Consider the following 16,937-nt stretch of genomic DNA (forward strand, 5'->3'; position numbering starts at 1 on the left):
CCTAGGATAGAAAACGCTGATATAAAATCAAAATTTAAAATAAAATACATTTAATTAACAATGTAGGCCTGTATAGAGTCTATTTTCATTGGCTATTTCCCCATTTAAATTCCACATCCTTACATAACTCCCATCACCTTAATATGCCACATTACCCATTCTGATGTCCAGCATGAATTTATAGTGATAAAATGCATATTATCCAGATTTATGCCAGTTTATAAGACGGGTAATTAGAAGGTTAACTGATTTTTACTCTAAGAAATCAAATAAAATATGATCATTATTACCATTATTTAAAATTCTAAAGAATCAATTAACAGCCCAGCTGATAATTAATCTTTTCATTGGCATCAATGAGAAAACACATCTGCCTGTAATGTTGTAATTATTCTTTTTTGTTATCATTTGCATTTTGAGCAGATTTGTACTGTTTGCCAAGAGTCAAACAATAAGCTTATCAGCATTTTAAAATATATTTCAGAAATGGAATAAACGTAAAGAAACATCAAATACTGGAGGAACACTTTAGATGAGCCTCTTGTAACAAATAAATACCCCACGAACAAATCTAACACTTTCTCCAAGAGAAGAAATTCTTGGAAAATTTATTCAACTCAGCGCAAAATTGTCTCGTCTTCAACCCGAAAATGGGGCTTGGTATTTTGTAAATTATGTACAATTGCATTAAAGCGTTTTCAGTAGGCCTATTTATTCACAATGTACAAGATTTTACAACAACAAAAACAAATTCAAATTACACCGACTGACTCACATGTTTACAAGCATTAAAACTGGAAATCAATTTAAATTGCAGCCTAGAAACTTTATTTTAACACATCTTCCACACCGCCCTCCATTTATTATACGCTTCCCTCTTTAAACAGGTTTTAAGGGTCCCTCAAACACACAGCTGGTGCCTTTTAATTCCACAGAAAAGTCGGAAAAAAATAACCTTCAAAATGCACCAGCCTTCACGGATTATAATTTAAATCGTGTCAAAACTTGGCATGCTCTGTTCCAGAGAGCAAAAGTAAATCGGATGCGCTTTCCTTTAGCTCGGACAGACAGAAATCCATCACTGAAAGAAAATAAAAATAACAATAAAAAAGTTTGTTCAAAGTGATTGCATTTTTATGGCTATAACCGCCTATAATTTACAATTCAGCAGCCTGCGCCCACATCTAGTTTTTAAATATTTGGTTGTGGTGTTGTAGTGCTTATAGTACATTTAAAGATTTAAATATGAGTCAGAGGGACCGTCCCGTTTACCGGAGTGGAGCCGCTGCTCTGGTAGTGCTGCGGGTGGAGCACATGCAGTCTGCTATGAACGCTGGAGTCTCCCGCCGCCTCGCCGGTCGGCAGATACATGCTGATCATGTCCCGCAGGTCCCCCGTAGGGCACGGTGGCGGTGCGCGCGCGGTGGAAACCGGGGGGCTCACGCTAGGCTCAGATTTCACAAGGGACCCCAAAGTCCCTCCGATCGACCCGGACACCGGGGAGACACCGGAGCTTTGGTGCTGGTGAGTGTAGCCGGTGATCCCGCCGTAGCCCGGCGGAGAGGCGCTCATGTAGCTCTGAGAGTTTGAGATGGGGCTGTAAGATAAGGCGCTCATGTCGTACCTGTGCACGGGCTGCGGGTTGTGCGGGTGGTGATGCGGGTGATGGTGCGGGTGCGGGTGGTGCGGGTGAGCTCCGGTGCCCGGGTGTTGCGTGTACGCCAGCTGCGCCTCCTGCATCATCGCATGAGCCGCCGCCGCCGCAGCCGCCACCTGGCCCGAGTACGTGCCGTTTGCCCAGCCGTTGACGTGCGCGGCGTAGCCCGCATTTGCCCCTACGTGGCCCCCTCCAGGACTCTCCAGTCGCTGCCCGCCACCCATCCCCACACCCGCAGAGGAGCCGAGGAGTCCGCCGGCCAGCGAGTACTTGTCCTTCTTCAGCAGCGTCTTGGTCTTCCTCCGCGGCCGGTACTTGTAGTCCGGGTGTTCCTTCATGTGCATGGCCCGGAGCCGCTTCGCCTCGTCGATGAACGGTCTCTTCTCCGCCTCGGTCATCACCTTCCACTCAGCGCCCAGCCGCTTGCTGATCTCCGAGTTGTGCATCTTGGGGTTCTCCTGTGCCATTTTCCTCCGCTGGCCCCGGGACCAGACCATGAAAGCGTTCATGGGTCTCTTGATTCTGTCCTGGGGGACTTTTCCGCCGGCCCCCCCGCCTCCTCCTCCCGCGTGTCCCCCCGGGTTGGATGGGTTGGTCTGGGGCACCACGGGGGAATGCAAGTCCGTTTCCATCATGATGCTGTACATTCACCTCGTCTTGGTAGGACAACACTTCTCAGTCAAACACACAGAAACATTCAGGCTGGCCCGCGCGCAGCTAAACCTCCGAGGAAGAGACAGATGAAGAGTGGAAGAAGCAGAGAGAGAGACGGAAAGGTGCTGTAGTCTCAGGATGAAATCCACTCAGAGGTAAACTTGCTACGAACTTCCCCTTTTTGCCCTTTTCCTGTCATCCGCGAGCGCCGAGAAGAATAGAAACCGGTTGATGGAGATACTTTGGTGAAGCTGTACTGGGAAAAGTTACCGGAGCGTGCCTGGGCCGCGCGCTCTGACAGCAGCTAAATGAGCGAGAGACGGCCAATGGAGAGGCTCGAGCGCAGACGTGATTTGCATGCAGGGGCTCGAGGTTCTGGTGACGTCGGAGCGCGAGACCTAAAAATTACTCCCTCTGTCATCTGTTTTGTGTGTGTAGCTAAAAAACACACAACATGTAATCAGTTTAATTCCCACAATTCCGCTTTAGGCAGCCTATACAGCATTTAGCACTTCGCTTTTTTTGTTCTATTCTTAAACATTTTACAGCAAATAAAAGTTTAACAATAAGGGAAATTGCTGCAACAAGAAGCCTGTGTTACAGCAAGGACACATTTAATGAAAATCAAAATAAAGTAAACATGGTGGCCATTTAAAATAGCCAAATGATTCATCATAGCCTTAATAAGCCCATCATCGTCACCATCACAACAAGTACAAAAAGTACAGAACTAGGTAAACAATATTAGTATTTTCATTGATATTCACATAAATCTTGTACTTTTACAGCTGCGTTAGGAGCTCAATAACTGAAAATACAGAAGGAGCACATTAAGCTCATTAGCATGGGCTCTGAAGTAATCATGTCTTTCTAAATTAGATACCATATAGGATCTGATTTTGAGATTTAATTATTTTAATGGGACTTATTACTATTTTATCAAATATGACCTATATAGCTTATAATAATAACTAAAAGGCCTATATATATTTTTAATTTCTCCCTGGGTTTTGTCAAACTAAGGGCTACACAGCCTCCTATTCAGAGCCACAGGTGCTTTTCTGTTTTGCCAGTTGCTAGGAAACAGGTGACTGACGCCTGGAGCACGTGCCATTCAAAGCGCCCCTTTTGTTTGTTTCACCAAAGCTGTGTGGACAGCATGAGAGAACGCGGGAGAGATTTAACCCCCATACTAAAATGACTGTAATCCTGTTGTACATGTTAGAAATATCAGAGGGTTTTAATGCTCACATTTTAATAAAGTAATGAAGTGTAATGCTGCCACCCTAAACCAGCTGCTATAGGCCCGGGTTTACTTACATTCTTCTGGTCTTATAATAAGAATAAAGGACAATTCTGCTGGGCAAAAGAGAGAGATTCATTTATTGAGAACCCACTGCTGTTTGAAAACTAACAATACCTGGTTGAACTGAAATGTATTTAAATTGTTAAGTCTATTACCACTACTACTGCCAATAATAATAATAATAATAATAATAATAATAATAATATTTTATTAGGGCTGTCACAAATAATTATTTTGAATATTTTGTCACAATTTTTTTTGAGTGTCTCAAACCAGCCAATGGTCTAAAGAAGTGACTCAAAACATCAATTCATCATCAGAATAATATTATTTTGTCAACCAACTAATACACAGTGAAAAAGGAAGAGATAGATATGATGGATAGATATTTCCTTTTAAATCCTAATTCGAATTCACATTGCATTTTGTTGTTTGGTATTCCAGTCTCCTCCTGCTTCACTGGCTTCCCGTCATGTGGAGGATCTTTTCAGCCCTCTGGGATTATGCTCCCAAGTGGCATCTGTCAGGTGCTGCCCGCCTCTCAGCGAGCTGGTAAACTATATTGGCACGCTGGCATGGCTGGATTTTCCTCTCGCTCCCTTGTACCAGTTGGCTATAGTGCTGTTAAGTGGCTTGTATGATCTGTTTTGCGCTCACTGTGACAATCTCCTCTTTCTGCCTTTTTGCATCCAGCACTGAAACACACGGACACACAGAGACAAGCACATTGTATCTCTGAAATGCAGAATTTACAGCATCAAGAAAATCCAGCAGAGTGGGTCTCAGAGGTGGAAATCAAATCAGTGAATTGACAGAAATATTTCGCATTGACCAAGTAATGATATCTTGTCAGTGACCACACGTGGTTTTGTTTTATGTAGCGTCTATTCATGTATTGATTTCATGGCAAACCATACAGGGACTATTAATGAACTCTGAGGTATTTTCTAAGTGATTCAACTGACAGTCAATAATTCTTTTAGGGACATTTGGATGGTTTCATTTACAATACTATCTAGAAGATGTTGACCTTTGAGAGTTGATGCTTGTGTGAAAGTGAACAGAAATAGTTACCATCATCAGCTCTGTTGGCTTTGTTTCGTGGTGTGTGCGTGGTGAAGGGCCTCTCAGATAGATTCAAATGAGCTGAATCTAGTTCTGAATTTTCACCGCGAGAAGGTGTACTGCAAAGCTAGTTTGACATAGTCTTAGCTGGCCTGACAGAACCTAAAATCCCAGTCAGAGACAATAGTGTCACAACGGGGTACTCTTCATCAGGCTCTGTGCACATTCCCATAAAAGAGGATTTGGTGCATCATTTGACTCTTCTTCTGCGCAAAATGGACCAATCGCATGCCGCCTACTTCAGGCAAGAGGAACAGGTCATTATAACAGAGAGATGAAGAATATAAAAAAATGATATCAAAAAGCAGCAGTGTTACTACTACAAATAAGTGAAGAGAGGATGCTGGCAGAAAACTGCTAATTTAGTAAATTCTGGAGTTAATATATTTATATTTCCCACTCAGTGCACTCTTAATGCCTGCCGTTTCTAACATGACAACTGCACATTGTAGAGCTGTTAAACTTGATAAAGTGTTTAAACATCAAACTCAAGAAATGCATTTAGTTCTAACACTGTCCCATAAGGAGGAAGGATATACAAGATCACTTTAGTTTTTGACCAATAGTAAAATGAATTTTATTGATATTATATTACCTGTGATAAATATCGATATACCAACATGGTCTGTACTTGCTGTGCCTTCATTATGTGAATGGATGATATACTGTGTAATGCTCCGTTCCCACCAAGGCAAATAAAAATATTTGAGCGAGTAGATTACACACAGTCAATACACTTGCCCCTGAAGGGGTGGAGAGCCAGAGCTGCTGCTGGCCCACAGACAGCCGCTTGAGCCTGAGGCGCTCTGCAGAAGAGAGCCGGAGCTTCTGGAGGAATAAACACCCGTAGTCCCACCGGATCCTGCTCTGATCTTGAGACGTTTGGCAAGAGGAGAGCTTATTTTTTTAAACTTTGGGATTAAAAAGTGGATTACCAGGGAGGACCCCCCCCTCCGAGCTTTATATTTATATAGAGACCGGGCAAAACAGGAGATTGCTCTGAGAAAAGAGGGGAAGTAGACTACCTGGTGGTTGCTGAAAATATGTATCTTACTTTACTATCCGAACTCAGTTCAGAAAACAAGCATTTTAAAACACGCACAGATGTAACAAAGTATGGATTCAGACTTTTTACAAATTGCCATCATATTGTAGTTATTTTGGCATCCTTTTATCGACATTAAATCACAGCAAAATCACTTTATTTTAGGCTCATACCACCATAAATAAGGCAGAAGTGTTAATATCAACTGAAGCAACCAGGGGAAAATATTCTCTGCATCACCAAATGACTGCATGTAAGTTCCTATGGCAACATATTACATAAAGTTTGTTAAACTGTAATTATACAGCTTAATTCAGTGGCATTACTAATGTATGGCGCAAAAAGTTTGCGAATATAACATCTTTCTCAGCTGACAATCACTTAGAGAATATGATCAGAAGAAAGAAAGAATTAGTGAAAAGTGCGGCGCTTTTTACAGCCGATTTAAATCTGAAACTCTGAACATAACCTCTGGAGCAGGTTAGGTGTGCATACCTCACTAACCCATTAATCTGGCCTCGTAGCACACACTCAGGCAGTTTACTAAAGACAAACCATTGTAGTTGTGGTTTTGTTTGGACAGTTGTGACCAACCATGAAGTGTTACAGGATGAAAAAAGCAAAATTAAAGCTTGTTGCATATCAAAAGTACAATTACAAAATGATTAAGACAATAACGCAGAAAAATAATATCCAGTTACACAAGTGCTCTGATTTAAATAGCATCAAGTTCAGACATGTAAACCCTTCATTAAACATATTTTAAAAAGACCAAGTTGAGCATGAGCAAGTGAAATTTGAAATGAAATTTCCAACTGAAATGATATTCATGCATCCCATTTTGCAGTCAAAAACAATGTCAATGTCCTCTTAATTTAATAAAAAAATCCTTTCCTCTCAAAAGCGTGTCTGTTTGACTGACAGCAGCTGGCAGGCTGGAAGTGGAACAAGAGAAAAAGCAAACAAACAGTGTGTTGTTAGCAGTGATGCTGAAGAGTAAGGCTCACGCTAGCATGTAAACCACCAACGTGATCATTTATATGTTTATGTGCTGCAGCCAATTGGCCATGTTTGGTGGCTTGTTCAACAAGCTAAGGTGCAGAACAAGGTGTGTGTTCATGTCTGTAAGTGAAATAAACTTAAACATGAAGCCATGAAGGTTGTTGTTGTTGAAAGGCTTTTTGTAGCATGTATCTGTCCATGATAGACCACTGCTGTTACTGCTTTAACAAAATATGGTTAAAAATGATGCACACAGGACATGTGATTTACAGATAATGTAGCAAAAAACAAACAGTATAATTCCAGCTGGACTTTAAGGCAGTATTTGTCATCCACTGCATGGATGATGTATGAAGGCCTTTGTAGCGAACAGAATCACAGTCACCCTAACACAGAGGGAGAGAGGAGGTGGTTTGTTCCGTTTCCAGTTGGAGGATTGTTCTCTGCATCCAGAGTGGGAACTTTAGCACCACTCGTTTGCACAATAAGTTCTGGATTTGTCCATTCACTGTGTCTGTCTTTATCAGGGAGTCAGGAGAGGGGCAGGGACCCAGCAGACGCAGCACCAACTTTGAATCAGTGAATATCTTGGACCACCACAATTCCCAAAAACACTGTGCTGCTGCTGAGGGCGCTATCTTCTCTCCATAGTAGTCCCAAAACAAGCTTGTGATCCATCTGCAACAAACCATATTTTTAATAAAGCAGATTATACAATAAGATGGCAACATGAAACAATCAAACTATTTCATCATCATCCCTTACTCTATCTAAATCTACACAGATACTTGTCATTTGCCATTTTGTGACACAGTAATCAAGTAGAGACCTAATTTATTGATATATTTCAATATTGATCTAGCTTACTATGATGTAATATGATGCCAAGTGGCTCATGTAAGCCAGAAAGCTAATGTGCACGGTAACTATGACAATGGATCTTAGATCGTTGATTGGCCACTTACCTTAGTTATGACCTTATATCCAAACAAAGTAGTTGTGGTGCAACCAAATTTAATAGCTGATTTAGTAACAAACTAACTAGTAGTTACTGGGCCTCTGGTGTCGACTTTACACCCTGTTGTCACAGGCCGCCTGAACAGCGTGTGCGTTCAGAGAGAGAGATACTGCCCTTCAACCAATTCACTTCCAGAAATTCTTTTACAAGTGAAGTGTTAAATAAAAGATTACTACAGTGCTTTTACTTTGAAAAGGAAGTTTAAACTGTAGTCAAATATGTGGATATGACTACCAACAGATCCTTTCACTGTGCTCTTTTATTGGGAGCCGCTCGGGGTAAAAACAGGCGAGACCTCGACTATAATGAAGTGTAGCTGCAGATGCAGCTGTTAACGGGCGGCGGAATAAAAACCAAGACGCTCTGCCACCCACACACACACACACACATAGTTGGTGCAACCCAGTCTAAATAATTTCACCTCTTCTCAAACCTCCAAAAACAATAATAATAAGTTAACTGCTGGACACTGTTATCTCCTCAGACCGGTACAAGTTCTGAATCCATGAGTTAAAGCCCATCCCATACTATGCGTGGCCTAACTAGAAATACCCAGAGAGCACAGTGCAGGCATTGTTTGGAACAGCCAGTGGAGCAGTGGGACAGTGCTGGAAACACTGCCTGCACCTCCGCTGCTGTGGGTTCGTTTGGTTTACACTCAGGATACATGAATGTTCAAATAAAGAGCTTTAAGGGGTTAATTTTCTTGGCACATAAATGTATTAACCGATCATGTTGATTTTACATTAAATGTTTTTTCAACACACTCTTTGGAGAGCAGCAGAGGATGAAAGAGTGCATGTAAATAAAACAGCAGTAAGGACGTTCTTCACATCTTCACCCTGCTATTAGGCCTGAGATCTTTAGGCCAACAGGGCCGACACACACACACACACACACACACACACACACACACACACACACACACACACACACACACACACACACACACACACACACACACACACACACACACACACACACACACACAGGCTTAATAGAATCAAAGGCATTTCTCCTGTGCAGCAGCCGACCCAGTGGGTTTGTTTAAGGCTCTCTGTCACAGCAAGCTGTCAGCTCTACTGGAGCTCAGTCTTACTGACACACACACACACACACACACACACACACACACACAGTACATATATACAACAGCAAGCTATGACATATGTCATGTTAAGTGATCAGTGAACAGTTGAGCCTTCTGAACTCTGGATTTGATTGCAGTACTAACACAATTGATGATGAACACAGTCATTTACAGTATTACAACAGTATTTTATTCAAATTGAAAGTTTTCCTTACTGTAAAGGAAACTTTCAGCATAAATTGTGAAATGTTAGAGCAGCATAATACACCAGTATTCCAGGCTGCATTATCTAATCATATGGGTAAAGTTGTGATGACTTGTATATAAAAAGAACTCAATAATCTCTTGGGAAATTACTGTATTTTCTGAAAGCCTCATTTTCTCTCCATTTCTAAAGGAATGGAATACGTTTGACAAACAGCTTCTTAGTGATATGTCTATTTCTGTATATTATGATGACACAGACACTCAAGGTATTTCTGCTTTTTTCTGTGAAAGAACTTGACATGAAAGTACAGTGTAGATGACAGTGAACACGAGGGGATGGTAAAAGAGATGGTGAAGGATTGGATTAACCTACCAGGGGATTCTGTGAGAAGACATAGTCATGGGCCCCAGTTATTGTTTCAAAAATGCACCCTTACGCTTGGCTCACTGTAGTGTGTGTGTGTGTGTGTGTGTGTGTGTGTGTTGTCCCTGTGCTGTGCTCTCAGTTGGATTCCTGTCAACATAAAATAACAACATACAAACAATTGATGTTTGGAATCTGAGAACTGATTTATAATTGCAGAAGATAACAATCCCCATTCTAATATGAGTCAATCAGTCAATGACAGAAAGTGTCCAAACTTTGAGATCATTTCCAGCTAAAACAGAACCCCCCCCCCTCAGTACAGTGTGTTTATTATGAAAGTGATCTATCTTGTCCCAGCATCAGTGTATTGGGAGGCCTCTGGTTTAGGCTGTTTTAATTGTCTTTAACCTGACTCGTAGCTGCTAACTAGCTAGCCGTGCACAGTCTTCACCAAATCTGTTGTCGTGTAGTACATAACCAGGGACTTTTTATTGCTTTTCTGTGGCAGCAAATACAACACACAGCCTTTCAGTTTACTATTGTACTGCAACCTGAGAGTCTCCACACTTTTATGGTTGACTAAAGTAACGTAACAACCCCTCACACCCCGGGAAAGACTCCCACTTCCCACAACAAACCCGCTAGACTCAAGACTTTTCTTAAAGGGCAGGCTCGGCCGGTAACACACAGCTGCAGTTAGACTGTGGGTGGAGGAAGGGTCAGATTGTTTACTAATATCACACTTTGAAAATACTCCACTACCAGTACAGAGGGGCACAATAGAAGGCTTTCCCCTCGCTGCTGAAAAAAATCCTACAGGTAACACGAGAACCAGTTAGTTTTCTATTTTGTATATTTACTATTGCTCTTTAATAGCAAGTAAATAAAAGCAAAAGTATTACTTGTTCGATTACTCGATTAATCGATAGAATACTCGGTGGAATACTCAATTACTGAAATCATAGCTGCAGCCCTAATTATAGACTGTACACATAATTGAATAACCAGTATCATCCTCGTGGTAATTAAAATTGACTAAAGAAGTACAATAAAGTAAAAACAAACACCATGTAAGCTCAGTATACACTGAAACAACCATATTGATTTCTGGATGGGTGCCTGAGCATTGGTAAAGTTTCTCATATATCACAGATCCCAAACTTGGTTCTGGTGTTTGATTTTGGAAAGAGTCCGCCTACTAAAAGCTTACTGATGCTTTCTGAGCTTTGAAGTAGGAACAAAGTCTGTGAATTCCTAAATTAAGTGTAATTTAACGATGATTACTGAGAGCCAACACGAGCACTCTGAATTCCCTTTGCTCCACCAGCATTTGTAGGCATCATCAAGCTTTGACTTCAAGGTTTTGAAATTCACTTTCTTTAATAACTGCCATGAATAAATTAACCAGTTGCAGCCATCCAGTTCCAGCCATCTACATGGAGACTAACGTCATCTTTCTTCCATCCATTTTCCCCCATTTTCAAGTGTCAGAGTAAAGTGGCCTGGTGTACCGAACACTGTTAAGCATTTGCACTCATCATTTAATCATCGCACCTCGTCCTTTGATTGATGCCTAATGAATGCCCGGGGCCTCGGTTTACAAGACGATCGCTAACAGAGCCTTGCTAATGGGTTTTGCCTGTCTGCCAGACAGCCCAGGCTTCAGGCACAGAAATCTGCGCTTACACTGGAACTACAAGACCATTTATTCAGTCAGTCCTCGTACAGATATGGCATTCTTACAGCATTCTTAACAGACAAGACCAATCCCAAAATACATACTCTGAGCTGGTCTGTCCTTTAATGGACAGCACTTACACATTGCAAGTTTGCAAAAAACGGATAAATTCAGTATTGAGCTCATAATGTAAACAAGGCCTCCAGCTGTTTTCAACAGCATCTCAATCAGAGTAATTTCACATCAGCAGCCACATCATTCATCACTAATAGGCCCCGGCAGTAATGGTGTGAAACTACTGGGGGACAGATAGGCTGTATGTCTTAAAAACAGTGCAGAGATGTTCCAGACTGGAGTACTGCATATTATACTTCATTTTCCATATGTAGTCCATCACAGAGCTGTGTATTTACTGGGAATTTACAGTCATTTACAACATGTTTTTTAAGGTGCACTGTGGAGTTTTCTTGTAAACAAACAAATATACTTGTGTATACTTAAGGTCTTGAATGCAATTCCTTCCTTTTAAAACATCTGCAAAGACTTTTTTTTTTATTATTGTGTTCACTGTCTTTGTTGGAACATTGCTATGCTTTTTATGACATGGTCAGTGAATTAGTGAGAACCCTTTACCAGCTGATGTATCGCCTTTCCTGCCTGCTCATAAAATGATTGCTCCATAGTGCTAAAAGTGGTCAAAAACTAGTTAAAGTGTAACTACACCCTTCAGTCCTGCTAGCTCCCTCCCTCTCAGCAAATGTCAAATATGCAGCAGAACGGTGCAAATGACAGTGACGTTAGAGGGCGGGGCCACAACACAGACTGGAGCCATTGACAGACCACAGCAGCATAGCAGGAACATTGCACCAGAATAGAAAAATACTAAGGAGACAGTTAGCAGAAAGTCCTGTGAATGATGCTTCTCGATCAGTACACATCTGAAAATGAGTGCAGCGGTTTCACTCAAAAGTGGAGGCGGGCCACCCTCCTCTGATTAGAGGGCGTTAAATTAGTCCCAAACACTCGAGAGGGCGTGTTGTGCCCTTTTCATAAATGTGATAAGAATGTCAATATTAACACCAGCATTGATGTGTTTCATCACAGTACAGTCGTATAGTTTAGTTTACATCTCAAAAAACATGTTTTAAGGTGGAGGACCTCTGTAATGGATGCAAAGATCCTTTTTTGTAGTAAGCAGCAGAACGAGTTCACTCTACCTGAAACCTGTTCTGTTTTACATCCAGTGATGACATAATTCTTAAAACTGAAGAAAAAGAATCGCACATTTTCAAATTGGATACATACAACATGCAGGAGAGTCCCGGTGTAGGTACTAGATCTGCTCTGATGTAACACATTATGATTGGCTGCACTATGCATTTCATTTATTTCAGAATGTTATTGGACTTTTTTTGGTTTTTGTCTTCCGGAAGCAGCCTGATGAGGTATATGAAACGGTGACTTATATGTACATCACATCTGTAAGCATATATCTGTAAGACATACGCGGACCATAGATTATGGGAACAAGCACAGTAATAACTTAGCTAACTTTAGCTAACAGAGAAGTAAGGAATTTTTACATGAAAAATGATACAACGCATCGTAACACATTGGTTTTTTTATAATGGGAGTAGCAAACAAGTGAGCCATCTAATTTCCTCCTCATTTCTGTTGACAGTTGCACATGCACATGTGTTCATGTGTTACAGCATCTGTAACAGCAGTCTTTTTATTAAATTCTAACTAATTTTAACTGCTCATGAAACAGTCTCAATTTAATACTGACGCCTCTGTAAGACCATCACCAAGATACTGGCTATTTAACTTAGTTACTCTTAACGCCTGCCACCAGGTTGGATTTCGTTGGATTCTGTTGGATTCCCCTTGAAATCAAAGACGCGGTAAAAACACTACCGCCTTTGTCCACAGGGGGTGCCAGAATGAACACAAAATGAAAGTGCCTTGTAGCTGCTTAGACCAAAGAACTTTTCTTTTCCTCTAGTTGTCTAGCCCTTTATCAAATCTGCAGTGCAGAACGTTTGTCTCCCCCTTCTGGCAGTGAGAGCAATTACACAAACACTGTCAATGTATGCCTACAGGTGAGCTCGCCCCGTCTCCCCCGCCCTCATGCTCAGTTTGTTTTTACCTGGAGCATCAGAAACATTTTTCCTATATTGTTCCTATACTCCTATGTGCAGTGGCCCTCTTGCTCAACTTCCGCTCTGGTAAACCAGTCATTGCTGGTTGATGGCGGGAATGTCGCCACAGACCAGATATAAAAAGTCCAGTATACTGCGAGATACAGAGATTTACTTGGTGGTGATGGGCTTAATGAGCATTGTGTGAACTCATTTGGTGAGGGCTTGAATGTAATAAAACGTTTATCTGCTATAACCACAATCTTTTTCTAACCTTATCATACTGTAGCTATTACACACATATATTGTATGAAGCGAGAACTGTGCAGCATCAATGTTCGTGTACAGCAATAGAGATTATTCTCTACTGGTGATACAAACTACAAGTTTAGGATTCGGAAAGCTTTTACAGTTGTTGTTTTTGTTTGTCCCGTGGACAGGAATTTTCTTGGAAGTATGAAAACACAAGGAACTATAATTCAAGAATTTTGGGTAAAAAGACAGACACTCTGACAAGTGATGTGTGAGAAATGCTGTGCAAAATCAGAAAATGAAAAAAACCCACTAATGGTATGTAAAATCAGCAGCGATGATCAACATTCTGCTTTGACCTTTAATGCTTCCAGCTGAGCTCTTCACATCAAACCTTTGTTTCCCATCATTCTCCCATCTGCTACAGGCAGGTCAAGCAGTGTTGATGCTGCAGCTACATTTTATTTGTACCTCCCCCTCCCTCATCACACCCCACAACACACACACACAGACACGCACACAGACACACACACATTTAATTTAATTAGAGCATGTGCAGCCTCCCTCTCTGCCAGTATTGTCAAGGCGCTTGGGAGCAGCCAACACTATCACTGATTGCTTCTAGATAGGAAGAAATATGATTAGACCACGTGTTTGAGTTTGCCTGTTTCTCTCTGTGTGTGTGTGTGTGTGTGTGTGTGTGTGTGTGTGTGTGTGTGTGTGAAGAAATCTGATTGTGGTTTTGTTAGTGGTGAGAGCAGAGGTAAGCTGAAGGGTTGAAAAGGATGGGGAGATGATTGGATATAAGGATACAAAAGGAGAGGGCAAGATGGAGGATGGAGGAGTGAGCTCATATATCAATTTGTTGATGGCTATTGTCAAATCTGGCATAAGAATGGTCAATTTTAACATTAACTTCAACATGTTGGGGCAATAGCTTTTCTTCCAAGACTGGTGAGAAGATTGATATGAATTCCATGTTTTCAGATCAAGTTTAGTTTTAGAGGGACTTCCTTGAATAGAGCTGCAATGATTAGTTGTTATCTATTAAATGAATCACCATTTCCATAATTAATTAATCATTTTAAGTCATTTTCAGCTTCTCAAATGTGAATATTTCTTGGTTTCTTTAGTCCTCTGTGACAGTCAACTGAATATCTTTGGGCTGTGGACAAATCTTGGGCTTTGAGAAACACTGATCAACATTTTATGGAGCACATAATTAAAGGCTGCTCCGATTGATCGGTCACCAATTGTAATTGGACAATATTCACTCTGGTGATCGGTGAACTCTACAAACGCCTGCATTTATTTTATTCCACAGGAAGGTGATTCAGTCACACAGACTCAGTCAGTTCCGCTGTCATTCTGTGGACTGTGTTAAGCTGCCAATAATTAACAACAGGCTGTGGTTTAAGTTGTGTCATGTTGCCTGCCAATAAATACACAGCTGTCAATTGATGATGCAATAATAAATGCTCATTGGTGCACCCTTACACACAACCATATAGATAGATAAATTAGATCTAGAAATAGATTAATTGAGAAAATGATGGACAGATTAATGGATAATGAAAATAATTGCATCCTGAGCGCTGAAGCTATTTCTTGGTGAGCAACTCTCAGCTTTTTGATGTCTGGTCTCCATCGCCCTCATCCTGTGAGATTTTTTAAACGGTTGTGTTGCACTCGTTAAAATCAAGAAGGCCTTGTGACCCCTGTGAAGCCTTGGTGTGGACGCAGTCCCAGTCTGTTGTATCTGACAAGCTGCGCTGTAGCTACAGATGTTAAACAGAGATACTGGGTGGATGTTCATAAAGAAAAAGAGCACATAACTTTCCTTGAAACTGTCCATCATTGCGGTATGGTGTTATGGTTTTTTATATTATCTTTGAAAAGATTCTAAGCTCTAGATGCTAACTTTTCCCCTGCTCCCAGTCTTTATGTTAAGTTCAGCTCTGCCTGTACCGACTCCAGCTCACTAAAAGAATCCCCTCAGTAACTCCACAACATGTTACATTGTTGGGGGTGACATAAAGGGAAGAGTAGAAAGAGGAAGGATGTGTGGAGGATAGAACAGGAGGAGGAAGGAAGGCAGAAGCAACCTAATCTCTCATTAGTAGTTTGATTTTCAAATGGACAGGGGGTAAACATGAAAGCTTTGATTCTCTGTGTAATGAGATTAGTGCTCTGAAAGGGAGAAGGGCAGTCTGAGGGAGGGGAAGGAGGGAAATATGGTGAGAAGGAGGAAAGAATGAAAAAGTGACCTTTGCAGATTGAGGTATGGAGAGAGGGAGGAACCCTGCTGAGGAGGGGGGGAAAGAAAAAAGAAAGGGAGGTGATAGAGGGAGAGGTGGGGAGAGGGAGGCAGGGAAGACTGGGATGGAGTGACCCAAGCGAAAACAGATTAGTCGACCATGAAGAGGATTACCAGCAATGATAGTCCCTCTGAGGGAGCGGAGCCAGTCCCAGCCAATGCAAACACACACACACACACACACACACACACACACACACACACACACACACACACACACACACACACACACACACACACACACACACACACACACACACACACACACACACACACAAAATGAACACATCAAAGTGATCAGCATCAGTCCAACCTGTCTGGCTAATGCAAACACAAACTTAAGGTAGATGCTGGTATTTGGCTTTATGAGAGAAGACTGTTACTCCGCCACTTGAACCCAGCAGCTGGGATTATTTAATGCTGTGGAGTTTATATGAAAATCATCTGTGTAGTTCAAACTCTCAGAAGGGGGCCACAGGCCATGTGGATCTCTCCTCAGGGGACTTGAAAAACCTCCAGCGTTTTTATTTTTGAACAATATGGAGTCAGTGTACCTGTAACACTACTCTGCATTTTCAGCTGGAGGTTATATTCCTGAACAATGGCAGCTTTCTCTTTGCTCATGAGACCCGATGCAATCGGTTAAACACCACAATCAAAATGATCATTATTTAGAAATATTCAAATATTTTTGTCTTTTCTACACAATTTCTGCTCAAAAGTTAAATGAAAGTTATTAATGTTTTGCGGTGCCGTTCAAGGTTTGTGTAAACAAATTTCACTAATGCGCATGTACAGGTCTGTGGTTCAATCTGCTCAGAAGGACAAAGACGTGAAGGTTTTAAATGAACTCAGATCAAAGTCAAAGAATAACTAAGATCCTCAATTCACTTCCAACAAGCCAAAAATACCCCTCCATAGAAATACTGAGTCCGACTACCAACACCGTCTTTCTTTGCTCTGATTTCTCCGTTTTTTAATAACTAACAATAATATGAAGTCATTAAAAACACAAAACTTCAACTCATAATGAAGGGAGAGTTTAATAATGTAAGAAGAGTGATTGGCAAGATCTAAA

General features: G+C 41.3%; 1 protein-coding gene across 7 annotated transcripts in view; it reads right to left on the reverse strand.

Moving 5' to 3' along the window:
- Positions 1–687: 687 nt before the first annotated feature.
- The window catches only part of sox1b (SRY-box transcription factor 1b), a 98,376-nt gene continuing 82,126 nt past the window's right edge, over positions 688–16,937 (reverse strand). For all 7 annotated transcript variants that reach the window (XM_051427713.1, XM_051427712.1, XM_051427714.1 and 4 more), the window contains one exon: positions 688–7,467. In XM_051427713.1, the coding sequence (XP_051283673.1) occupies positions 1,240–2,304 (1,065 nt within the window). In that variant the 5' untranslated portion in view covers positions 2,305–7,467 and the 3' untranslated portion in view covers positions 688–1,239. The remainder of the gene's footprint in view (positions 7,468–16,937) is intronic.

This window comes from Dicentrarchus labrax, unplaced genomic scaffold (genome assembly GCF_905237075.1).
Source record: "Dicentrarchus labrax unplaced genomic scaffold, dlabrax2021, whole genome shotgun sequence".
NCBI classification, from domain to species: Eukaryota; Metazoa; Chordata; class Actinopteri; family Moronidae; genus Dicentrarchus; species Dicentrarchus labrax.